At 43.4% G+C, this 27,583-nt stretch overlaps 1 protein-coding gene across 1 annotated transcript in view; it reads left to right on the top strand.

Moving 5' to 3' along the window:
* LOC147733195 (mucin-5AC-like) overlaps positions 1 to 27,583 on the top strand; it is a 231,555-nt gene that overhangs the window by 146,700 nt on the left and 57,272 nt on the right. Inside the window, exons 29-31 of the mRNA XM_086956006.1 lie at positions 187 to 4,094; positions 21,228 to 21,402; positions 24,057 to 24,088. Coding sequence (XP_086812132.1) covers positions 187 to 4,094; positions 21,228 to 21,402; positions 24,057 to 24,088 — 4,115 coding nt within the window. The remainder of the gene's footprint in view (positions 1 to 186; positions 4,095 to 21,227; positions 21,403 to 24,056; positions 24,089 to 27,583) is intronic.

Below are 27,583 nucleotides of genomic sequence, written 5' to 3' on the forward strand. Positions count from 1 at the left end.
CATTGCTATTTGTCCCTCCTGTGGGTGTGTTGTTTCCTCCCATGAACTATTATAGGCCCACCTACTCTTTTGTTTGTGTATGGCTTTTTCCGCGCTCTCTTGCAGCTATCAAAGACACATTTAATTTACTACAGAATGTCATATTGTTTTGTAACTAATAATAATTTCCTCTTTTATCACCTACAGGATGTGTCTATGATGTATGTGAGTGGTCTCCCTGGTATGATGTCAGCTACCCGCAACCAGGTCCTACTGGTGGAGACTTTGAATCGTTTGCAAATATAAAGGCTAAAGGCTATGCTATTTGTGATGCTCCCAAACAAGTAAGATGCAGAGCCCAGAGCTTCCCGAATGTTCCTTTAAACCAACTGAGTCAAACATTAGTATGTAGTGAAACCATAGGCCTCATGTGCTACAACAAGGACCAATCTTCGGGACTATGTTATAACTATGAGATTGAAGTTTTGTGCTGTAAGAGTGTGCAAGGATGTACAAGCACAATAAGCACAACCACTAAACTAACATCATTCTCCACCACACCAACACACTCCACATCCCAAGGCTGTGTCCATGAAGTCTGCGAATGGTCTCCTTGGTATGACGTCAGCTACCCTGAACCAGAAATTACAAGTGGAGACTTTGAATCATTTGCAAATTTAAAGGCTAAAGGATACGATGTGTGTGAAGCTCCCAAGGAAGTTAAGTGTAGAGCTAAAAGCTTCCCCACAGTACCAATCAATGAACTTGGTCAATCACTAGTGTGCAGTGAAACTTTAGGTCTAATGTGCTACAACAAGGACCAAGGATCAGGATTATGCTACAATTATGAGGTTGAGATTTTGTGCTGCAAGCTTGTGCAAGGATGTACAACTACTATAACAACGCCAAAAACTAGCACTCGCTTGACATCGTCATCAACAACTACGACAATAAGCACCACAACAACTCCTACAACGACCACAACAACTCTAAAAACTAGCACTCGCTTGACATCATCATCAACAACTAAGGCAACAAGCACCAAAACATCTCCTAAAACGAGCACAACTCCTGTCTTCACAACACCATCAACCACAACCAAATTCCCCACAACTTCTGGCTGTGTCTATGAGGTTTGTGAGTGGTCTCCTTGGTATGATGTCAGCTACCCTGAACCAGGTCCTACAAGTGGAGACTTTGAATCATTCGCAAATATAAGGGCTAAAGGTTATGATGTATGTGAAGCTCCCAAGGAAGTTAAGTGTAGAGCTCAAAGCTTCCCCACAGTACCAATAAATGAACTTGGTCAATCACTAGTGTGCAGTGAAACTTTAGGTCTAATGTGCTACAACAAGGATCAAGAAACAGGACTATGTTACAATTATGAGGTTGAGATTTTGTGCTGCAGGCTTGTGCAAGGATGTAAAACTAGCACAACAACACCAAAAACTAGCACTCGCTTGACATCATCATCAACAACTAAGGCAACAAGCACCAGAACAACTCCTAAAACGAGCACAACTTCCGCCTTCACAACACCATCAAGCACAACCAAATACCCCACAACTACTGGCTGTGTCTATGAGGTGTGCGAGTGGTCTCCGTGGTATGATGTCAGCTACCCACAGCCAGGTCCTACAAATGGAGACTTTGAATCATTTGAAAATTTAAAGGCTAATGGATATGATGTATGTGAAGCTCCCAAGGAAGTTAAGTGTAGAGCTAAAAGCTTCCCCACAGTACCAATCAATGAACTTGGTCAATCACTAGTGTGCAGTGAAACTTTAGGTCTAATGTGCTACAACAAGGACCAAGGATCAGGATTATGCTACAATTATGAGGTTGAGATTTTGTGCTGCAAGCTTGTGCAAGGATGTACAACTACTATAACAACGCCAAAAACTAGCACTCGCTTGACATCGTCATCAACAACTACGACAATAAGCACCACAACAACTCCTACAACGACCACAACAACTCTAAAAACTAGCACTCGCTTGACATCATCATCAACAACTAAGGCAACAAGCACCAGAACAACTCCTAAAACGAGCACAACTTCCGCCTTCACAACACCATCAACCACAACCAAATTCCCCACAACTTCTGGCTGTGTCTATGAGGTTTGTGAGTGGTCTCCTTGGTATGATGTCAGCTACCCTGAACCAGGTCCTACAAGTGGAGACTTTGAATCATTCGCAAATATAAGGGCTAAAGGTTATGATGTATGTGAAGCTCCCAAGGAAGTTAAGTGTAGAGCTCAAAGCTTCCCCACAGTACCAATAAGTGAACTTGGTCAATCGCTAGTCTGCAGTGAAACGTTAGGTCTAATGTGCTACAACAAGGATCAAGAATCAGGATTATGTTACAATTATGAGGTTGAGATTTTGTGCTGCAAGCTTGTGCAAGGATGTAAAACTACTACAACAACGCCAAAAACTAGCACTCGCTTGACATCATCATCAACAACTACGACAATAAGCACCACAACAACTCCTTCAACGACCACAACAACGCTAAAAACTAGCACTCGCTTGACATCATCATCAACAACTAAGGCAACAAGCACCAGAACAACTCCTAAAACGAGCACAACTTCTGCCTTCACAACACCATCAACCACAACCAAATACCCCACAACTACTGGCTGTGTCTATGAGGTGTGCGAGTGGTCTCCGTGGTATGATGTCAGCTACCCACAGCCAGGTCCTACAAATGGAGACTTTGAATCATTTGAAAATTTAAAGGCTAATGGATATGATGTATGTGATGCCCCCAAGGAAGTTAAGTGTAGAGCTCAAAGCTTCCCCACAGTACCAATAAGTGAACTTGGTCAATCACTAGTCTGCAGTGAAACGATAGGTCTAATGTGCTACAACAAGGATCAAGAAACAGGATTATGTTACAATTATGAGGTTGAGATTTTGTGCTGCAAGCTTGTGCAAGGATGTAAAACTACTACAACAACACCAAAAACTAGCACTCGCTTGACATCGTCTTCAACAACTACGACAATAAGCACCACAACAACTCCTACAACGACCACAACAACGCTTAAAACTAGCACTCTCTTGACATCATCATCAACAACTAAGGCAACAAGCACCTCAACAATTCCTAAAACGAGCACAACTCCTGCCTTCACAACACCATCAACCACAACCAAATTCCCCACAACTTCTGGCTGTGTCTATGAGGTTTGTGAGTGGTCTCCTTGGTATGATGTCAGCTACCCTGAACCAGGTCCTACAAGTGGAGACTTTGAATCATTCGCAAATATAAGGGCTAAAGGAAATGATGTATGTGAAGCTCCCAAGGAAGTTAAGTGTAGAGCTCAAAGCTTCCCCACAGTACCAATAAATGAACTTGGTCAATCACTAGTGTGCAGTGAAACTTTAGGTCTAATGTGCTACAACAAGGATCAAGAAACAGGACTATGTTACAATTATGAGGTTGAGATTTTGTGCTGCAAGCTTGTGCAAGGATGTAAAACTAGCACAACAACACCAAAAACTAGCACTCGCTTGACATCATCATCAACAACTAAGGCAACAAGCACCAGAACAACTCCTACAACGAGCACAACAACGCCAAAACCTAGCACTCTCTTGACATCATCATCAACAACTAAGGCAACAAGCACCAGAACAACTCCTAAAACGAGCACAACAACACCAAAAACCAGCACTCGGATTACCTCAACCTCAACAACTACTGCAACAAGCACCAGAACAACTCCTAAAATAAGCACAACAACACCAAAAACTAGCACTCGCTTGACATCATCATCAACAACTAAGGCAACAAGCACCAGAACAACTCCTACAACGAGCACAACAACGTCAAAACCTAGCACTCTCTTGACATCATCATCAACAACTAAGGCAACAAGCACCAGAACAACTCCTAAAACGAGCACAACAACACCAAAAACCAGCACTCGGATTACCTCAACCTCAACAACTACTGCAACAAGCACCAGAACAACTCCTAAAATAAGCACAACAACACCAAAAACTAGCACTGGCCTGACATCATCATCAACAACTAGGTCAACGATCACAACCACTCGTAGAACCAGCATAACTGCAGAATCAAAGAAATCTCCAACAGAGGTAAGTTGAACTTACTTTTTTTGGATTAGTACTGTAGACCTTGAAGAATAATATGTATATTACAGAAGTATTGAGTGAGTAAAATGCCATAGCAAAAATAAATCAACATTTTCACTTCTGAGGGACAAGAAGATCTGCAGTAAAAAAGACGTCTTTACCAATCACCTTTGGAGAATACTAGAGAGAGATTCAATGCTGTCACACAATATCTCAGAAAAGGTAGTATTAGAAAAATGAAGTTGCCAAAACTGACCTTTGAACACAGATGAATGCCAAGAACACCAGAAAATGCCAAGTGGAAAGCTTCATAAGCAGGGGATTCCTTTGCCTTTTCCTGGGATTGGGCACATTTTTAATTCTATATCTACAGGTGACCACTTGCCCAGTAGAAAATACAGAACAGGATTACCCCAATGTGCATTTTTATTTGCCTCAGAATTGGCCCCTCCTCTGAACTCATCATACAGCCCTTTCCCTCCATCTGTCCTGCTTTCCTCTTACCCTGCAAATAGTGTTTTCTGGAAGGAGCATGCTGCCCTTCACCCCTCCTATCATTGTCAATGGCAATCTAAAAACAGCAAACGCAATTATGCTTCATAAGTGTTCAAAGGCGCTCTTGATTAGTCACTGGGAGCTTGATTTGCCATCATGGACCTGACTCAGTAATACTCGGTGTCCTAAGAACCTTCGTATGACAAAGGATGAGAGGAAATTGACTTCTTTTGGGTGACCTCTCATTACTTTTGACACAATAAACCATTTTAATTTGGTAGGCTGACTTGCTGTGGTGAGAAGTTTGGACCTTGCCTGATAAGAGAATTAGGGCCTTCTGGGCTAAGCAGAATCAGGTGGTAGCTACCCTGTCCCTATTTCCTTTCTTCTGTGGTGTCAGTATTGTGTGGTGTCGATGAGGGATCCACTAGCCCCCTGTTTCTTTCAATATACATACATTCTAACACTTTGAGAGTTACAAATTCCCTGTGCTGAAGATATTTAACTCCTCCTTATTTGTGACTATTTATTCCACAAATTCATTGCACGCAAGAATGCCTAACAGATGTCCAAAGCTGGATGCCCTCCAGTTTTTCTAAAGTTGAATGGGGATAAAATGAAGGTCCTGGTCAATGGGTAGGACTCTGCCTGCTGTGCATCTACGCTTTGGCTCAGATCAATTCCCACTACCTTCCTGAAAAGTTAAGGACCTTGATTTTGCAATCAACAAAGATGTGTCAGGCATAGGAGGTGCTGTCCTCTTGCTTCCTGCAACTTATCTTGCGAAATTATTCATTTAATCCTAACTCAGTCTCATGCCACGGCCATTGAAAACAGTGTCCTGTCAAGCATGGAAAAGGGCTAAGTGCCCTTTATTTAAATCTTGCAGAATTTACAATAATGAAAATGCAGCAGATACACATTCTGTTCTAGTCTACATTGTTGATTCAATGATGTCCTTTTTGCCAGTCTACACAGTCATATATCTATACACAATGCAATGGGTACTGTTCGTAAGCATGGTGAAATGACTCTCTGGAGACTCTCCAGGAGCTATGGAGCTCAGCATACTAAAAATTCAAACAGCAACGGACGAGGGGAACATGAAAGCAAAGTTCTATACTGCCCTTTAGAACATGTGTACTATAGATTATGCAGACCTGTAGAAACAGGTAGAAATATCAAGGTCAGCCTTTTGTTACTGAAACCTTTGAGAGTGATCCACTTATGTAAACAAGATTTAGTCCCTTTTTGATCTCAAATCTACTACAAAGCATTGATATATTTATTCTCAAGGACACAGTGGTCACCCTACACCTATAAAGCTTGGTGTAGCAGTCGTTCCTTCATTAGGGCGTATGAAAATCGCTCTGCCTGCTCGACTCTCCTCTGCCCCAAATGCGGAATACATTCATTAACATTATTAAAATGCTCTCAATCTCATTTCCTGGATGTGCTTGCTACGGGAGAGTATGAAGGTGGGGCAGAGGTGATTACTGCTGACTGGCAGCAGCAGGAATGACACGACAAGTTGTCTTGCGAGGGGCAGCCCCTTCTGCAGCACCAATCCAGAAGATGCTTAACAGCTGCGGGATTGAAGACACAAGTCCACAGTTTGCAAAAGAAGCACTTAGTTAGCATGTTCCATCTAATCCTGATGCTTCTCTCATGCTGAAAACAGCATGAGAGCAGCCACAGGACTGGTTAGAGGTTTGTGTTGGGCAGGGTCCTGGAGCGAACCGACATCGCTCCAAGAGGGGGCTGCAAACTCTGCTCATTTGACACTGGTTACATTTATTTTGATACCTTTGTTAGTTTTCTTCACCTCAGAGGGGATTAGGACAAGGGTTCTCTGCTTGCCAGACCTCATTTTATATTTATATTAAAACCTAGGCGCATGGAGCTTTTAAAGTCCTGGAGTCATTCGTAATTGAATCTGGTCACGTTATTCTTAAGCTGGGCGGGCGCTTTTCGCCACATGAGAACATTTTGCTGATGTAATGAGCTTTTTATATTTCTTTGTTTCGGTGCTGTCCAGGCGCCCTTCTGTATATCCATGCCATATCGCCGTATGTTCTAAGCCTGCAGGCCACAAGCCTCACTGAAGCTGTAACCACACCTTGGGACTTTCACAGCATGCTTGTTGCCAGGGCACAAGTCCTAAAACAAGCATTTACAATGCAATAGGTCTCGCATTCGTAACAATTAGAGCTATTGGCATTGTAAATGTCAATGTGTTTTGGTTTGAAGTGTAGTGGGTATATGTCGTGTGGAGTGGATTTATTTGGTTTGCACTGGAATTATTAGTTGTAGAATTGTGTGGTGTGGAGAGTATTTGTGTAGTGGAGTTATGTGGCATGGTGAACAGATGGGATGAGAACTACTTATAATAGATAGAAAGAAAGATAGAGAGGGATAGGCAGTTTGTGCAGGAAGTGGTGAATGAACTCCTGACAGATGAGCAGAAAGTGTGAGAGAAAGAAGGGGAGAGCAGGTTCCAGACTTATAAAGAGGGAGCAGCTGTGTGCACAGAAGACACAATAAGAAGAGGAGAATAGCATGTGTTTGAGGGTTGGAAACTTTGAAAAGGTAAAGGAAATACACTGTGCTTGAAGACCTGAAGTTAACCGTATGAGAGAGTGTTATTGTTTGTCGTGGATTTGTGTGGGTTGGAGTGGATGTATGTAGTGGGATTATGTGGCATGGTGTGCAGTGGAATTATGTGGATAGTAATTATATGGTTTTGAGTGTCGTTGAATTATATGGAGTGGGATTTTGTTTTCTGGACTGTAAAAATGTGGAATGGTATTTTGTGTTGAACAGTGGTATGTTGTGGAATTTAATTATGTGATGTTTAATTGTGTATGGTGTATTTTGTAGTGTGGATTGGATGTATGTGGTGTGTTGGATAAATGTGTTGTTGAGTTGCATTATGTGATTTTTTGCCGAATTATGTGGTGTGGAATGGAAATATGTGGAGTGGAATTGTGTTGCGTGGGACTGAGGCGTTCAGTGTAATTATGCTTATTGGAATTATATGTCATGTTATGGAGTGTTTTTATATGGATTGTTGCTACCTGGCAGTTGTCAGTGTCCTGGAGTGGAGTTGGGGAATTAGAGTGTCATAGATAGAATTTGTTGGAGTAGAAAGTCGAGAGTGGAGAAGAAGGGAGTAGAGTGTTGTAGAGATGAATAGAGATGGGCAGAGTTCAGTGGCAGAGAGTGTTGTAAAGTGCAGCGTCAGAGTGAAATGTCAAAGTGGCGTGGAGTGGGTTGGATTGGATTGAGGTAGTGGGTGGATTGGAGACAGACTAAGTTCTGATACCGTCTTGTTACATATTTAGCATGGATTTAAAAAAAGTACATTTACTGTTCTATTTAAACTATAGCAGAACTTACAGTAATACTCCACTAAACCAATAGTAGCAATGCTTATTTGTTTTTAAACCGTCTCAATATAGAATGGCATTGCCAGCTGAGAAGAACTGCAGCTGCCATACTGAAAGTGCAGCGATCCTATTGAGAAATGCAGATTAGGCCATTAAATACACAATAGCCATGCTGACAAAAGCTCTTACAGACATATTTAAAGCACAACACTGTGTAAAAGTGCCCCATTATCTCAAGTAAAATATGAATGCCTAACTATGAAGTGGAACTACTGCTCACTAGGCAACTCGCAGTTCTGCTGAGATGAGCTAGTTCTGTCTGATATAAAGAGTGGCGGCCCTGCTTCAGTGTGCCCTACTAGTAATTCACGCCTATTCTCGTGACTCATGATTTGATTATGCAGGTGAAAAATATAATTAAATGCACTGTACAGAAAGACAGAGTTTAGGATTTCACCACGCCACATAACATACAATAAGGTAGTTACTGGACTACTGCACTGTTTAACAGTATTGCATTAATAAGCCAGAATGTGGCGCTTAGGCATTGCAAACTGTCCTTAAAAATACTAGCAAATGTATTCCGGAGCTAGTAGATGCCCTTTCAATTTACTGTTATATAAAGTTAGGGGCTTATTTACAAGCCCCGTGTGCCACCCGTACGTCACATTTTCCCATGTCACCTGAGGCACAAGTGGCTTGTAAATAAGCCCCTTTAAGATTTGATCTTGTCTGATTCTGAACAGGTTCTAGGCGATTAGTCCCAAAGTCCAGTGATATATGGCATTTTTTTAGGGTTTAGCTTGTCGTAAACTATAGCTACAAAAGTAACACCTGTAATGAATGTATCCCAGTTTTAACTGAGGGCATAATGCAGTGAAAGGGTTGCATGAATTTGCTGGCAGAGTGGGTGCAGGCGGCAGCAGCAGGCGTGGGTGCAGCTGAAGGGCGGCGTAGCTCAGTGCCCCCCTCCACTCCACCCCTCCCAAAAGCATAGCAACGAAGGGACACAAACAAGGCGCTGTAAAGAAAGCCTGGCACCTTGCTTCGCTGTAAACTAGCTGCTCGAAAGACAGCAACACATATTAGGGGGCATGCACGGCCACACAGCAGAGAAACACAAAATAAACAATTTTTTAACATTGCAGAAGGGGGTGCGGGGGGCACTCCAAGTTGTGCATTGCAGCTTGCGCAGCTTTAAAAGGGCTGCTTCGACGGACAGTGCTTGTAGCAGTAAATCGGGTGGTGTCGGGGACAGGCAGCTTGTGAGAAGGGGACAAATAAAATCGGCAAGCAAAAAAGCAAGAGGGAGCACATTTAGATGAAGGAGACAAGAAACCTGGGGGCATATTATCAAGGGGGTTTATCTCCGCTTTTTTGGCTTTAAAAGCCAAGAAAGCGGAGATAAAATGATCTCCCTATTACCTAGCTGTCGCTAACACCAGTTAGCGACAGCTAGTAGGAGATAGCGACCATCTTGGGCCCCACTTTGCATGTCAGGGATATTTATCACTAATGACAGGGATGCCAGTCGCTAACATCGCTATCTCCTCTTACCAACTTTTGGAGATATTCGCACTAAGCGGGAATATCTCCAAAAGCTAACACCTGCCCTGAGCAGTTCTTAGCCATGTTATGCAATGTGAGGTGGATAACATGGCTAAGAGCATTAGCTCGGTAATGCATGAATATCGCTGACTTTTCAGCGATATTCATGCATTGCGGCCGTTTTTTATCGCATTTGTGATAAACCTTGGTAATACCAAGGTTTATCTGCGATAAAAATGCCGCAGCTCAACTGTAAATTTTTGTCTCTAATCAAGCAATAGCGATAATTATCGCTATTGCTTGGTAATATGCCCCCTACTTCCCGGAACAGCCGGAATGCCCTGCCCTGTTTTTTTTATAGTTCGAAAAAAATTATTTAGAATATAGGGCACGGCATTCAAACAGCTCTAGTCCAGTTGCTTTATGACATGAAGTAGTAAAGTCTCGCATTTACAAACTGGCTTGTGCAGTCTTGGATAACACTTTCATGTCCGAGATACACTTTGCAACACTCTCTTTCTCCTGTTGTGCAGTGATACTGTGAATAACAATGGGGCATATTACCAAGCAATAGCGATAATTATCGCTATTACTTGGTTAGAGACAAAAATTTACCGCTGAGCTGCGGCGATTTTTACCGCAAATAAACCTTGGTATTACCAAGGTTTAACGCAAATGCGATAAAAATCGCCGCAATGCATGAATATCGCTGAAAAGTCAGCGATATTCATGCATTACTGAGCTAATACTCTTTGCTATGTTATCCACCTCCCATTGGATAACATGGCTAAGAACTGCTTAGGGCAGGTGTTAGCTTTTGGAGATATTCGCGCTTAGCGCGAATATCTCCAAAAGTTGGTAATAGGAGATAGCGATGTTAGCGACTGTTTTCAGCCGCTAACATCTTGGCACGCCCACTTTGCATGTCATTAGTGATAAATATCACTGAAATGCAAAGTGGGGCCCAAGATGGTCGCTATTTCCTACTAGCTGTCGCTAACTGGTGTTAGCGACAGCTAGGTAATAGGGAGATAATTTTATCTCCGCTTTCTTGGCTTTTAAAGCCAAAGAAGCGGAGATAAACCCCCTTGATAATATGCCCCAATCTTCTCTACCCATTTCAATATGTGGTCTTGCTCCCGGTGAAACTTCACATGCTGCAGGTTGACTTGATAGTCGAAGCGCTTCTTCACTTCATGCTAAACTGTGAGAAGTCATTTCCGATAATTTGCTTTGAGTAGCATGACACCGTTGTTTCTGTTAGCATCAAAAAGAAAATGGCGCCCCTCAACCCGCCACTGTTCTTAGTTCTTGTCTGCAATTGCCTGTTCAAGGGCATACATTGCTGAATCTTTCACCTCTTGGACTTTAGCAACTATCTCCTCGTTTAATTTATCGGCAAAAGGTGCTACGCTAGGTCCAAATTTCTTATTTCTATAAATGATGGCAATACCAACATGTCTCCAAGTCTCCGTAATGCCGCTGGCACCACCAGCCGATCTGACAGCTCTCCGTGTCCTTAGTGCTCCTGAGTATCCAGACAAGCTTGTGCCCTGCCCTGGTTTTCAAAATGTTTATAATTTCCATTTGAACTTACTGTGAGGCAGTCACTCCTCCCTGGAACTAGAAGGAGGGAATTTCGCTAGAGGAACTTGTAGTGTCGATTTTGTTATTTTATGAGCTGCCAGAGCACTGCACATATGTGGTCAGTACGTGCAGTTTGTGGGGAGAGCGGTTTGTGTGCCGACTCCGTTTTGTGACCATGAAAGAAGTGGGACCGCCCTCTTGCGGCAGTCTGGTGATATCTTGCTGGCAGGACCACATGACAATGTGTCCGGGTGGGAATGAATCCTTGATGATAGTTCGTACTATATTGTTACCCACCCTGCACTCGCTCCCATACAGGTCAGTCTTTGGAGCAAGGCCCGCCTACTAAGTGACGATTTAAATTTGTCTTCTATGTGTTCCGCCGAGCCTCGGCTTAGAAGTACGTGGTGTTTATTTTTTTAACATTAAAAGGTGCGCTGTGCTGAAACAAAGCGCGGCGCCCATGCACATCAAACCTATGTGGATGGGTGCCCCTTAGTCTTCTATAAAGGTTTTTACAGTTTGTTTATTCTTTCACAACCGTTAAAAAAATGGTTTGTTTTCATTTTCTAAAACTAAAACTCATCCATACGTCAAGCATCAGCTCAAAAATGTGTGTATGTCTCTCCTGAGAGGCACACGCTCGGCAGGGACTGAATAGCATACAAACCAAAAAAAACAAAAACTAAAATTAACTACTCGGTTGCAGCTCTTGTAAAAAGACAGACTCCAGAGCAAGAAACAGGCACACGATCGACAGGGGCTGAAAGCAGTTCAACTTCATTAACATCACGCACTTCCCTACCGTCTTCTACACAGGTTTAGTTAATAGCTATTTTCCGAAGCAAAAAATGAGAAGCTAGGTTAAATAAAGACAACGGAAGAAATCTGGCAACCTCTCATTCAATTGCTCTAACAGCGATTCGTTGAAAACAGGGTTAACCTAAAAATATACTGTATAAAGCTGCGGCAACACAACAACAACAAAAACAGCTCCAGGAATAATACACCTTTTAAAACGTGCACCAGTGTCCACAGGAAAACACCCACAAAAGAGTTCCAAGGCAAACTCTTCATTCCTATTGGAGCATGTTTACTATAGTTAGGCGGTACTGCATGGGCGTTCCTAAAGAATAGAGGCTGATCTACAAAGCGCATTAGCATGTCAAAACAAACAAATTCAATCAGAATCCAATTAAAAGTGAAGAGGTGGAGTAGGTGGAGTTTGACTAGATTTACAGATTACTTAAAGTCTCGGAGACAGCGCTTGTGCTGCCTAGCCAAGACCTAAAAAGAAGTGGGAGGACGCTGAGGTCACAATAGGAAGTGACGTCACGAAAGGTGGCTTGCACCATCGGACTCATTGCCTCCCCTCGCTCACCCCTTAGATTCGATTGCATCAGAGAAGACAGCGCATGAGCAGCGTGCTGAATGAGCCTCCGATCTCGCCCATGAGAGGCCAAAGAGTGAATGTGTGGTTCCATTTGCTCCAGTTACTGAGCTCCTGTTAAAATAAGTGGGGGGACGCCGTCCACCCATGTGGTACCCCGACTCGAGCCCTGCAAGTTGCTGCTTTGCACCTGGCCCAGTCTGAAACTACCTTGAATGATGCCTCTCCTGCACCTTGCTAAGCCCACTAGATGCCTTCACAACTGATGATCGAAGCAGCAGGCGGAAACGCTGGTTCAGCACGTTCATACTCAAACAGGCCCCCAGCAGTATGCCCAGCCGCCAGTAGGAGTCTCAGCAGGGACCCGGGCAGCCCAGTGTGCCAAGTCTGAAGGGGGCAGCCCACACCACAATGCACGAAACGTCTGCCTCACAAGTCACACGCCTGCCTCACGAGGCATAACATTCACTTAAACCACTTACATCATAAGGTACAACAAGCATTTACAATGCAACGGTCTCACCTTTGCAAAAGTTAGAGCTATTGGCATTGTGAATGACAACATTTTTATTTATGTGTTGGTTTTGAAAACAGATAAATAAATGGCATTGTCATTTACAATGCCAATAGCTTAATCTCTCGCAAATGCGAGACCTATTGCATTTGCACCCAGACATACAGAGAGCCACACACACACAGAGACACACACATACACACACACAGAGTCACACAGAGAGCCACACACACACAGCCACACAGAGCCACACACATACACACAGAGCCACACAGAGAGCCACACACAAACAGCCACACAGAGCCACACACACACACACAGAGCCACACACACACACAGTGCCACACAGAGAGCCACACACAGCCACACAGAGCCAGAAATACACAGAACCTTGCAGCCCCCGCAGTACAGAGCTGGGGGCTCTCTGTATTTAGCTAGTAGTTTAGCCACCTACAAGACCCCTCAAAGATCGCAGCCACCCAGGTCAAGCTGGAATTGAAGTCTTACAGTACAACGCGAAAAGACACTACAAGTCCCTGAATGCAACGAGCTCATGGCCCAACAGCTAGGACCGAACAAAGGAGTTTCCGAGCGAGAGATACCTTGATAGTACAGAGACTTGCACTTGTGCACAGACAGGAAAGTGTGCAGACCGGGCACTGGGGGGAGGGGGCGGGGGCAGGCAATCGTTTCAACAGTTTAGATAGACATTCTATAACGTTGAACGAGGACTGCTAATACCGGAAACAATAACTATGCATGTGCGTACAATTACAGCCATGGGAAACATTGTGCGGTCAGGTAGGGTGGGGCCACCCAAATCACCACCAGAACAGAATGCGTTACTTACTGTTTGGCTCCAGCCGGTCATAAAAGCCTTCAGGGGGCAGCGCAGTGTTATGTTTGTGCTAGAGAGGCCAGCAATAAAGTTGTGGGTGAGTAAGATTTCGATAAAGCACAGCATGTATTCAAAGGGCCACCATAATAAGACCCAATCGCAAATGAAACAGCTATTGATGGGAAAAAAGTCTGTTCTTGCTAAGATGCTGAAACAGCGAAGCTGTAAAGATAGCATGGGTTAAGAAAACTATATAAGTCATAGACCCGTACATGAATTTAAAAAATTGAAAATAACGTGTCTTGTGGCTTACCTCGATATCTGTAAAGATATGAGGTTATAACGACATCTTCAATTGGAACGAACGATAATCTGCAAGTGAACATGAGCAACTAGTGAGCTCACAGGAAAAATAAAACACAAGGTAATCTGTGAACGTTTTTGACCTCTGGTACGTATTTCACTGTGTTGCTATGGTTAATCCCCGCACGCGCACTGCAGGTTTTGAAATCATGACTAAGCGTGCAGTGACTGAAACACCCAGCCTCATCATGTCACAGAACAGAAGCCGTTCCAGCCGCCTGGCAGAATAGCGAGAGGGAGGAATGAAGGCGCTCATGCATCATGAGGAGCGTGCAGGAGGGGGCAGAGCAGTCGGGGATTATCGGAGCTCGTTCTTCGACGCTTCCAAACAGCGACGGAGAGCCCGCGCCGCGGTGTGACCTGGTTCTGACTAGAACAGCTCCCGGTCTCCATGGACCGGCGGCGGGCCCTGCAGCTTCCCCAGAGCTGGGCGCCCGTCCGACCCCATGCCTGGCGCGAGAGCCGCACAGCCCAGTAACCATGGCAGCTGCCGTCACTGTGGACCGGCCTTGTGCCGGGCCGCAGACGTGTTTAAATGGCAGCAGCCACTATGTAGGAGAGCCCGGCACCATGAAGAGTGAGGCGGGGGGCTGCAGCGGCGGTGAAGACGACAACAAATTTGGTACCTTCGTGGCGGCTGGGTCTGTCAGAGACCGGAGCAGACCGGGGAGACTGGCAGCCTGAGGCCGGAAAGGGTCCATTGAACTGCATCCCCTCTCCCACAGGTGAGTAATGCTACGTAGAGGGAGCAAAATAAAGAGTCTAAATGTTCTGAAATGTAAAGTGGCGCGTGTAATGAATTACAGGTAAAGAAGTGGAAACAAGATCAAAACCAAGCGCCGTCCTTTGCAGACTGGGGGGCATGTTTTTCTTTCTCCCCTCTTCTCCATTGGCTGGAATGTAAACATTGGCCGTGTTTTTGACTTGTTATTTACATTCCAACCAATGCAAAGAGAAGAGAAAGAAATGAAAAAAACACGCCCCTCAATCCGAAAAGTACGGGGTTTACAGCAAAAAGAGAACGTCACAGAGACCTCTTCTCCAATGGCTGGCCGCCGTTTAGGAGGCCAGCCAAAGGAGAAGAGGGGCGGGGTTTACCCTCGCTACTCTGAGACATTAAGTCTCGTTAGCGAGACTGGGCATATGCGCAGCATGCGCCAGTCTCGACCTAAAAAGCACTGTAGCGCCTTACTCAAAATGCACAGAACATGCAGGAGACCCCCACAACTACACATAGTGATTCTCAATGTACTTCCACGCAATGCAAAATGCATCAGTGACCTCCATAACACACCGCAAAATACAGCTTGGACAACATGCAAACATGCTCCATAATGCAAAATAAACAAGAATGCTGTGCTATGGTCAGAGCTCCCGATTATAGAACTAGGGAGCCAGGTTCGAGTGTCGGCATCGGCTCAACATCGTGATTCTGGGCAAATCCCTTAATATTGAATGTGCCTATGTGTAATGTAACTGATGCTCATATAAAGCATTAGGGTCGAGTCTGCCCTATGTGAAACTGCACATAAAACAGGTTCTGCTGAGCAGACCATGTGCGGCTTGCACAGGATCACACTTGTAGTCAAGGGTAGATTTGAACATAAAGGAACCCCTGTAAAGTATACTCATGTGAGCTGCTTGATAAGAGCCCCTTCCGGACCAAGTAGTTGATGCCGAATTCGCTCCTCTGCCTCACTCCCATCACCCCACCCCTCAGACACACCCCTCCCCCACATGCTTTCCCATCTTCATCAGCGTGCTCTGGTGATGCAGAGAGCAGACAACAGAGATCCACTGTCGCTGCAGTCTCGGCTGCGGACAAAGACACATTCTTAAGCATGTTCTGAAAAACATTAACAACATCAAACCTGCGCTCTATTTGGCTGTGTTATGTTTTAAACTAGCCTAAACTAAATAAAAACAAAGTGCTAAGGCGCGTCTGGTGCTAACCGCGCCATAGAGTTTTATTTTTATGTCTAGCACCCTAAAACAGTGCCGGGGGGGATGTCAGAAAACAAGAGGGTGGCCAACAAAGAATGTGCAGTGGGCAGGGCTTTAAGTGGGATGAAAAAACTGAGGGGTCTCTCAAAGGGGCGTGGCCAGTGTAATTAGGGGCGTGGCTTTAAATCAATTACGCAAAATATCTGTGCTTAGCATAGTGTGCAGACTGACTTGTATTTTGCTGTTTCTGTCATTGCTTCCAGATATGTGATACAAGTAACATCATACCTACAATAAGTAAGGAATATTGGCTTTGTCAATGGTTATTACTTGCAGAAGATAAATAAGCTGCAACTATAACTTGTATATAATATTGACAAAGCTTCCAATTAAATCCTTGGTGACCCTACCACAATGTTGCTGCTCCTGAGTTTCAGAAAGAGAAGGGAAATCCAGAAAGAAAATGACTCTTAAAGGATTTCCCTTCCCCCACAACGCTCCTCTGGCATGACGTCATGCTGTAACTTCTCCGCTAGTGAGAGAGAGCAGTGTGAGCAGAGCACATCCATGTGCCTGGTGCTGTCTCGAAACGGGTCTCCTCTCTATCAGGCTTTGTTTTGAGCCCTGGCACTTTTTTCCGGGCTGCAGTGACAGCAAACAGCGGTCGTTGCAGTCTGGGGAAAAAAACGGGCTGCCTGTGTCAGGGCTCAAAACAGAGCCCGATAGAGACCCGTTTTGAGGCCCCCTGAAAAAAACTGCCGGTGCTCAGACCCCTTGAGACCCGGCCCACTTAAAGCCCTGGCAGTGGGAGGAGGGTTGTGGGGTGGGTCAAGAGAGCCAGCGAGGGAGGTTAAAGAAACAAGCATTTGCAATGCAAGAGGTCTCGCATTTACGCTACATTGAGCTATTTTCGCATTGTTAATTACAATGCCTTTTATTCATATTTTTAAAACCAAAACATAAAAAAAAGGCATTGTCAGTATCACTGTCTGGAAATTGATATGACCTCATTAGTACTATTTTAATACCTAAATATAGCTAAACTAATCAAAAAGGTCCAGCTTTGCTAGGGGTCTTTCACTGCATAGCAACACGTGTCACTGGATTTTGAGTAACTTTTGAACCCTTTGAGCTAGAAACAAAACATTTTTTGATTCAAATCTGCAGATTATGTGCAGACAATGGATTATGTGGTAAAAGCGGCAAGGCTATAAGTATGTGGAAAATCGCCACATCCGCTGATCGCATAATTTCAGTGGCCCATAGCAGACCTCAACAATCAAAGCTGCATTCACCAGCCTTCCAGTCACCTGCGTTCGTCCGGACTCCTACTTGCACACATGCCTCACATAGAGAAAACCAGATCTGGCAGGCGCGCCTTTTCCTAAAGTGTGGAATGATTTGTCACTACACATAACAACCTACTCTGAAAACCAAGCTTTTCGAGACGAGTAGTCTTACTGTGCCAAGGGCTTGGCTAGACTCGCACAACCGCTACAAGATACCCTCCCGGGTGACAGTGCGTGCTACATATCTGCCGGGCACGTCTGCAGTGCATTTAATGGGGCAAAGTCTGCATTTCTTTAAATAGAACAACGCTTAAACTCTGTAGCCTGAAATAAATGACGTCAGGACAGAACGTGGAGTTCTAGAGAGGCGTGCCATGCACCGAATAGGCGGCCCCTGCACTGCTTACAGCAGAGTGTGTCTGAGGGGCAGCTGTACTTTTAATGGGGCAGGAGTCGATTACCGAAATGACAGGCTGGAGCTGTGTGACACCACCTACCGGTGAGCAGGAGTACTGCTTTAAAGTTTCCTGATACAGTTGCACCTATAGGAAATATTCCCCAAAGTTAGTAATCTGTGGTTAGAAGTATCCCTAAGAAACGGGTCACTTGGATGAGAGGATAAACGAGACCGGGTAACAGTGTCAGAACAGACCGAGAAGAGAGGAGGCCAGAGTCAAAATGGGGACAGACAGTGGCACAGAACAGATGTATGTAACATGGGAAAGGAGATTTAAGTCACCTGGGACAGAGAGTGACGCACTTGGGCTAAGTGACTAATAGAGACAGTAAAACTAAAGAACACGAAAAAGAACAGCGACACCGTCTCCATGGAGTGGGCCCTATTGTTACACCGTTTCAAGAAATGATCACCCAGTGAGGATCCGGGCGGCGGCGCACTCATACCAACAGACCCCCAACCACCAACGCAATCACAACCACACACAATGGGCCCTCCCCGACGGCACATTCATAATGTTGTCAGTTGCACCACGCACCACATCACACTGGGCGGTCAAACACTGAAATCAGTTTGAATGTAATTATCCTCACACTTCTACAGTACACAGTTGCATTGATTTGTGAGACTCACAACACCCAGACGCCACACCTGATACCTGTACCCAGTAATTTCATGAACCTTTTCCTGGTTATTATACCCCTGTTCTGTACAGCCTTTACACAGCCCTAAATACCACCGTTGGCAAAATGTCTACAGTACCGATCAGCTTCATATATAGATAACGGTATACTAAGCTGTAGAGGATGAAATATATAACTCAAATGAATGTACTTGTATCGCTAATTGTCATAGTAAACTATAAATGCCAATAAAAATATGTTTAAAAAAAAAGAAAAGAGCAGCGACACCAGGAGCCCTACAATAGAGCCAGAGGGACACAAAGGGTCAGAGAGAGGGTGATTACACAGTGGGGCAGAAGACAAAACAGCACGACATGGGACACATATGGGAAAAGTGACGAAGAAGAGACGGGGGACACCTTGGGATATAGACTGGCCAGGAGGAAACACTCAGAATAGATAGACACCAGGGGTCGGACACGGGAATACAATCAGTGGGGCAGTAGAGGGCAGACTATAACAGAACAGAGACACAAACCTGAAGACATCCTGACAGAAGTAGAGATTAGCTCACACAGTGAGAACTTATGCAGCAATGGAGAAAGTAACAAATTACCCAGCATGTCGGTGCCTCCAAGGCTGGTCGAATCTGGTGAAAAGTATGTGGAGTCCCAGATTTATACTGACACGAATCACTGTGCACCAGCCCTACCTGCCTGTAAGATAACAAGCCTTTTCAGAAATCAACCCCTTTCCAAGCAGGTTTCCCCTCAGATACAAGATTCTGGGTGCACTGAGGCAGAATGCTGAGTACAGGACATCCTCTCCGCAGAAGGTGAGGGGCGGTGGGGGGGGGGAACTCTCCCCAATTCTTACCTGAAACTTCACAGCTCCCCCGTTTGTGATCTCCATTCTGTTTCTTCTCTGTACAGTCAAGGACGGGACCGACTTTTCCTCAGAGCTGCTAACTGCATACAAGCGCAGTGCAGTGAGTATTCCTGGTAGTGGCGTTTCCTGGTTCATCACCCCTCCCACTGTGACCTTATCTGCCTGGCATGTGACAAAGGTCACAGGAAACAATATGTTGTTAAGGGGCACATGACTCAATAGAAACTATGCATCTACTATTTTATAAACATACTCGAGGAACACAGGAATATGCCCAACAATGCAGAGAATGACTGACCAAAATCTGAAAAGCCTGCTAGGCGAGACCATGACATGGCAGACAATGCTGCAAAGCACAAGGCACCCAGGCCGAGACATAAGTACTGCAGAATGCAATGCACAAGGCACTGCACAAGGCACCCAGAGTCCAGACATACATCCCCATGTGCAGCTCGAGCAGGACATTATAGGGCACATGCCAGATCAATGCTCTGTGTGCAAGACGGGGCATGACAGGCCAAAGCAGGTTCAGAAACCCCCCTGTGCAGCTCAAGCAGAACGCTGCAGGGCACAGACCTGGGAATGATCAGTATGCACTTGTGAGGCGCATGTATGATGACAACGGACCGTCACAACAGGGCAGCTGGAGCGCTTGTTTAGCAAAAGCAGCCCACCAAATCCGGCTCAGAGGCCAAAGGACGTCTACAGAAAACCCTCATTTCCTATGGCAGGCCACCGTTTAGCACAAACGTTGACGCCAGCCAAAGGAAATGAGGTGTGGGGCTTAAAGCCCCCTTCTGAAATGTCCTTCATTACAAGAGTCCTCGCAGAACGAGCAGGGCGTTGCGCTGCAACGCTACACGCAAGACCTAAAAACGACGGTGGGAAGAGGGCTTCTTAAAAAGATTGTTGTGTGGGAGGCTGCCATGGGATGATTAAGTGAAGTTCAGAGGACATAAATAAAATCAAAGGCAGTCTCCAACATTACCAACCATATCTTAACCGTTTAGTAAATTTAAGATTCCAACAACATCAACATCATATGCAGACACATGGAGACAAGGTGAAGGGAGGAGGACAAAAAAAACTAGCCAGCAGACAAACACGCTTGCTTACAAATAGTAAAAAAATGGACGACAAAAGTGGATAAAAACGTAACAGGATTGACTATTTGAGGCAAGCTCCACTGATAAGAAATGCTCACAAAAGGCAACAGGAAATAGCATTCTTTAACCAATTAAAACGGTGGAAAGGTAAATAGCAAGCAAACGAATCAGTGAAAAATAAGGGCAGATGTAAGCCCCTTTTAAGAGTTGTATTGAATACAATAGATTTCACAATCACAGCACAAGCAATGTGCAGGTGAAACCTAAAAAGGGACAGAATGCAGTAAAACGTTGTAGTTCCTACTCTGTATGTAAAAAGTTATACATTCTCCAAAGCACATTTTGAAGAAACAAACTTGATGTCTGCAGCATCACACCCAAGTGAAGTGTTGAACCTATTATTGCTTATAACGAAATACTGCATATTAACACCCTTTAAACACTGAATAATTGTCTATTTGCTAACAATATGTCAGTCGCCCCCCCCTGAATCTAGAAGAGAGATGGAAGGTGACATGCACCGTTTATTACATTTGTGAGAAAAAATAAAACATACTTTAAACCTTAAAATTACTTTTAATTTATGCTATCTACAATGGCAACTTATCACCTAACATGTACGATAATTTTGGACACATATTGGGCCAATGTCACATATGATGCTTCTGTGTGTGTGTAAATGCAATGTAACTTTTCTGTTTGTAGACTCCCCCCATCATACATATCATCAATTGTTCCAACTCAGTCTGCGAGATGACTGGCAACAGAACCATTACTACAATCACATGCCCGCCCGTGGTCGTTCCAAGGTGCATAAGTGGAAACGAGCCAGCAAAAATCTATGACGAAGACCTGTGCTGCTACCATTTTGAGTGCAAATGTAAGTTGCTGAACATTTATTTTGGTTTAAGTTTGATTTAGAACTCCTGTTTTTCTAGTTTTTCTGACAAAGGGACAGAAATGTTAACGCTACCTGAAATCTGGGTACCATACGATAAGATATAAGATCTCATAGAGTAATATCTTGGTCTGCAGCTATGCAATGCCTTATGCCAAGAGGAACTCCGATTTGAACTATGATCTTTCTTTAAAGTTAGGGGGGTGTTTTAAGAATCGCAACGTCTGAGGCAGAGCATGGGCTTGATGCCCAGGTTTTGGGTGCCTTGTGGATTAGTAAGATGCTTTTAGAGTATCCATATATGTGTGCGTTTGAAGTAAGATGAGTGATGACACTAGGAGAACCATTCATTTTTGTAGAGAAAGATTGGGAAAGGGAGAACTCCACACATTTATCAAAGAGAGGTCACTCTCAAAGAATGCTCCGAGCTTGCTTTTTTCTCACTTTGTGGTGGGCCAATGATGTCTATATAAATGTGTAAATGAGGGTTAAAGGTGGAGAATCCACTAGAGCAGGGAATAGGATTCCATTTTGGGACCCATACGCGGCCATCTATAGACCTTAATCCAGTCGTATGGGTCTTTTTTAAATTCGACAGTGCAATATGGATTCAGATATCAAAGGTGAACAGCAAAGGCAATATCCAAACTGTGAACAATCACGCGCTCACATAGAACGATGGTTAGTGGTACTTACACATATGTGTAGTAATGAATAAATAAGCTACCTTCTAGCATGTTGTGCCTCTGTAGGCTGCCCACTTTTGGCAAACAATATTGTCTATTAAAATATTTACCTGTAGGTTAGGGGGCTCAAGAGCAGAAGGGTAGAAGCCCTTTGAACAAAGATTATCGAATCATTTTTTGTTTAACAAAAACATGAATCTGAATGGTTATGAAGAACATATTGTTTGATTCTACCTCCATGCCTAAAATATACACAAAATGGCAAACATAGCCCTTTTTATCTCCACACAAATCACAAGTTCCCTGTTTCCAACAATTGTGAGCTTGAGCTTTCTAAAAAGGGTTTGTATGAATTCCAGAAGTCTGTGAAAAAGTCACACTTTATTTGGACTGGGGTTTAGTGTACATTTGAAGCCTACATATAGAGGTGGAAAAACAAGTGTTTTTCTATATATTTTTTTCCAAAATGACTTGTATTACATGAATTAGGCTTTGGTGGTCGAGTACATGAAAAGTATGCCCTCTGTTACAAAAGTCATACAGGTTCCACGCTAAATGCATTTTCCATGCAGGTTCTAAAGTTACGTGATATATGTTGCTAAAGCTGAGCTTAGGGGCCAGGTACGCACCCATTTTTTCATTTTATGCTTGAACCAGTCTCCCTCAAGCGATAATTATGTGTCAAGCTTAGACTTCAAGAAAATAAATTGGGAATACATGTGACTATGTAGGGAACATTCATATACAGTTAGCACACAAGAAAAAACTGTGCCCACCCTGCACTTTTACTAATAGTGAATTGGATGTTTTGGGGCTGATTCACAAAGGAATACATGAATGCATAAAAGAGTACTCCTGTAGTGTGGCTTCCAATGCTCCTAAATGCCTTTGTGAATGTGACCCCTAAACATCGCAAACATTCCAAATGCTGTTCTTCTGCTATAGATCTGGTAGATATAACAATATTAAAGAGCCCTGAAGAAAGACCAAAACACCAAATCCTCAGCTAAACTATATATGGAGGAGTTAATCTTAAACCCTTTTGTAAAAACTCTTGGTTTTTGCTTAAGGAAAACGGGCAGCAATTTAAAGAAAATGAATGTGCCATTTAAAAGCTATCATGATGGTCTACTAATTCCAGCAGGCCTCCATCCCCGTGATAGCTGTGAATCGCACTGTGTCGCAATTTGCGACTTACCTCATTATTAGTCATGAGGTAGGTAGAATTGCAACCCACTATGATTCAGTATATTGGGAACTGACCTTTTACAATATAGGTCTGCTTGCTAAATACCAGACTTGTCATAAAAATACGAGCTGCAAATTGTGACCATTGCTTCACAGCTCTGCCTTAATATCACCAGAATCGTAACGGTGCGGAAGTGATTCTTCACAGGAGATTTCCCTTAAAGCATGAGTCGGATGTTAGAAACTATAATTTTTTTCTGATGATATTTCTAATATATCTTAACTCTGATATGCGATATTCAGACAGACCATCCTCCTTTGCACTTTCTGTAACTTGCCCTGTCAGCTCAATTGTACACAGAGTGAAAAGAACACAAGAGAGGAAACTAGAGAGGTTGAAGTACTTTAACAATTTCTTTTTATTTGCCACAGGAGAATTATCACTAGAGAACATTTATTCTATCCATGAAGCAATTTATTTACCAGTTTAATTTCATTTAGAATAAGAATCATTTTGCAGCTGCATATGCTCAGTTTTCTAATTAAACTCCCGACCTCTTTGTCCCTTCTCTGTCACCTTTTTTGAGGTGAAATGTCAGAGGGAAGTGTGCGGCAGACCTGTACGAGTTATTTTAGTTTTCATTTCATATTAAGTGAAGCTGACTGATGCTTCCTTAACCTACGGTGTTATTTGCACTTTGTCTGTCTGCCCTTCCTTAGTTCTCGTCCAAGCTATATTAAACACACGTTCTCTCTTTTCAGACTGCACAGGACCTGATGGAATGCCTAAACAGGTGAGTAACTGAAGAAGAATACCACCAGAAATTTAATTTCAGATAATTCAAATATGGAGAGATGAACCTATGCACAGTAGGATATTATTTTCTTTATAAACATTACAGTGTTATTTTTTCTAAAAGAAAGTTTACATTGTAAAACAAACTTTCAAATAGGCCCTGCTGACTGGAAGATGTGTTTCTACTATTTTGCCACATAAAAAGATATTTCTGTACATCAAGTTCAAGTTCAATAAGACTTTATTTCGGATATATTTCAATCCATAAAAGCACAAAAATTAATTAAAAAGATATTTCTGTACATGTCATAGTCGCAATGTCATTTTCCATGAAAGTTTTAATGACAGCAAACATGACTTAGCCATCTTTATGCAAATATAAATCAATGTATGTCACTCATAAGAAGACGGACCTGTTGGTATGAACTTCCCATCGGGAAAATATTGGAGCAACCCCTCCTTCGTAGTCTTTTTTCTTCCTTGTCGAATGAACCAAGAAGAAGTTGATCTAATTCTTTTTACACAGTATCACAGCCTGTCTTTTAAAAAAAAAATCACACGATAAAAGGTGGATAAAACAGACTGAAACAAAAAAAATGTATGATAAAGATTTTACAATGAATACATAGATTCTTTTTTGACAAAAATAAAAACTGATAATTAAATATCCTTTGTTAGACAAGGAAACGGGTTGTGAGCCATCTGTGCTGCACTTGCAATAAAAAACATCTATTTCACTTTGCTTCAAAAAGGTGCCAATGTTCATCCTATAGAAGTGAAGAATAGTATTTTTTTTAATTCCTTGTTGAATATATTTGGCAAAATATAGCAAAATATAGGTTGTACCGTTTTGTCCTTCTCCAAAAATCTCTGCAATATATGCTGAGGCACACACTGAGGTTCCCACTCAATAAAAAATGCATACAGATATAGACGGAGGTTGATTTATGTGCCTAAACGTACTTTAACTTTTTTTTCAGTCACATAAAATTCCATAAATTCACCACATAACTGGGGCAAAGTGGAAGATATTAGTGCTTTGACCTCACAGGACATGATTTACCCTCCTCCTGGCTCTTCCACTGCAAAACAGCTTGCCCGCTTTCAGTGCTGCTACTTCTCACCCTGGGTAGACTTCTGCTGGACAGCTGTGTTCTCACCACCTAGCTGAGGCTATATTGGGGTCATTCTGACCCTCCGTGTTGTAAAATCTGTGCAGTACATTGGGCGTGGGGATGGGAGTTGCAGCATTGGTATCTCCTTCGGACAGTGGTTTCTTGGTAGTCCTATAAGTTCCTCCGGGGTAATTATATCTTGGATCTCTTTTGTTTCAACCCTAATGCTCAATAAGCAGGTTCCTCCTAGCACCCAATAGGACTTACCCAAGACCTTTCCAGAGCCAACTCCAGTTCCAAGCTTCTTCTGGTTTCTCTCTCTCTTTCTCTCTCTCTCTCTCTCTCTCTCTCTCTCTCTCGCTCTCTCTCTCTCTCTCTCTTTCGCCGTCTTTCTCTCTCTCTCTCTCTCTCTCTCTTCCTCTCTATCTTAAGGTTTGTTTTCGCTTTTGCCACTGTTGTTCTGATTTTGTTCTTGCCACGGTTCTACTGCTTGATTTCTGCTCCCTTCTGCTTTATTTAACCTTTTGCCAATATGGTTGCTGACTTTTTCTTTCGCTGCTTCCCTGTTCTACTTTTGCTTGTCACATCTGTAGTCCCTCTTTTTCAGCTTTCTGTATGCCACTCAGCCCTTTTCTGCGTGCTTCTCGCCTTAACTTTTTTGCTCGTCCCTGATGTCTTTACTTTTTGCCGTATTCCATTTCTGATGTCCTCCCCCTCCTTTGCCACTTTTTGCTCATTTTGCCCCTTCTTTACCCCCCTACCTTTTCACAGCCTTTTCTCCAATGGCCTACCCACATGCTCCTTACCGTACTCTTCTGCTCTCCTACATCCCACCTCCCACACACCTTCCATCGCCACCCACCTCCAGCTGTGCTCCTCCCCTCCAGGATCTACTTAATGTTAGCTGCAATAAAGACCACCCATTAAGCAGGTCTCTCCAAGGCCCCCTAACTTACCTGCATCTGTACACCCATCCAGAAAAGGGCTCTTCCAGATCCCGCTTCAGTGTGTTCAGAGGTACTTATCTCTCTCCTTCTGGTCTGTCACTCTCTATCTAGTTCTCTCTCTCCCTTAAGATTTTCTTTGCCTTTTGCCTCACTATTTTGAATTTGTTTTTACCACTACATTACTGTTCGATCTCTACTCAACTCCAATTTATTTAGCCTTTTGCCACTATTGATGCTGACTTGCTTCTGCTTCTGGTTCCCTGTTCTACTTTTGCTCGTCTGTACTGTATTCTCTATTTCGGTCCCTTGCTCTTCACCCACACTTACTCTTGCTGAGTTTTGGCTTTCTGTATGCCACTTGGCTCTTTTCTGCTTGCTTCTCGCTTTACAACTTTTGTTCATCTCAAATGTCTTTACCTTTTGCCTCTTTGCTTTTTTCTGATTTCTCTGCTTTCGACACAATTTACTTGTGCTGGTCTTTCTTTGTGCTCCCTTTCTCTTGGCCTTTTCCACCCTTTCCTCCTGCGGCTTACTTCCATAGTCTTTACCTGTTCCCAAGCTCTCTCTATCTTAAGGTTTGTTTATGCTTTTGCCACTGTTGTTCTGAAGTTCTTTTAGCTGCTTTGCTACTGTTCAAACTCTACTTATCTCAATTTAATTTTGAGTTTTCGATCTGTTGACACTGATTTATTTCTGCCTCTGCCTTCCTGCTCATCTTTGCACCATTCTCTCATTCAATCTCTAGCTCATCTCCCACTCTCGCACAATTTTGTTTTTATCTATGCCACTCGGTTCTTTTATGCAATTCATGAATCTTTATTCGTTTCATAGAATACAATGACCATAAAAGCACATAAGCAAAATGCATGGGACAACACAATACAATTTAAAAAGGTAGATAATAAAAACAAGGCAGGTTAAAAGAAATAAATATTTAAAACAGCATGCTATTTTTCATCCGGATTGATTTGGAGATAAAAGTGGCAATATAAAAACATTTATCTTTTATGCTTTCTACTCTTCTTACCTATTTTCCTCTTCTCTCACTTTTTTACTTTTTGCCTCTTTACTTTTTTCTAACTTACCTCCTTTTGTCACTTTTTCTCTTGTTGCTCCTTCTTTGCTCTCAGCCCTCTTGGCTTTTTCCTGCCCTTTTTCCTGCAGCTTCTCCTCACACTGCTTACCTGTGCCCATAATCTCCTACTCTCCCACTTCCTGCCACCTCTACCCCTTCGTGCCCTTCTCAACGCCCCTGTGATCCTCGGCAACCACAGGCATGCCAAAGGCAAGCCTGTGTGCAGCCATCTCTGCCCAACGCCAAGAACTGTTCATCCTCTTCCTACTAACAGGTGCCCTGTCTAGGCCTTCGCACTCTCCTCCCCAGCAGCCTCTCAGGACATGGCTGCTGCAAAGCACCACACAACACCAAGG

This window comes from Lissotriton vulgaris, chromosome 2_1 (genome assembly GCF_964263255.1).
Source record: "Lissotriton vulgaris chromosome 2_1, aLisVul1.2, whole genome shotgun sequence".
Lineage (NCBI taxonomy): Eukaryota > Metazoa > Chordata > Amphibia > Caudata > Salamandridae > Lissotriton > Lissotriton vulgaris.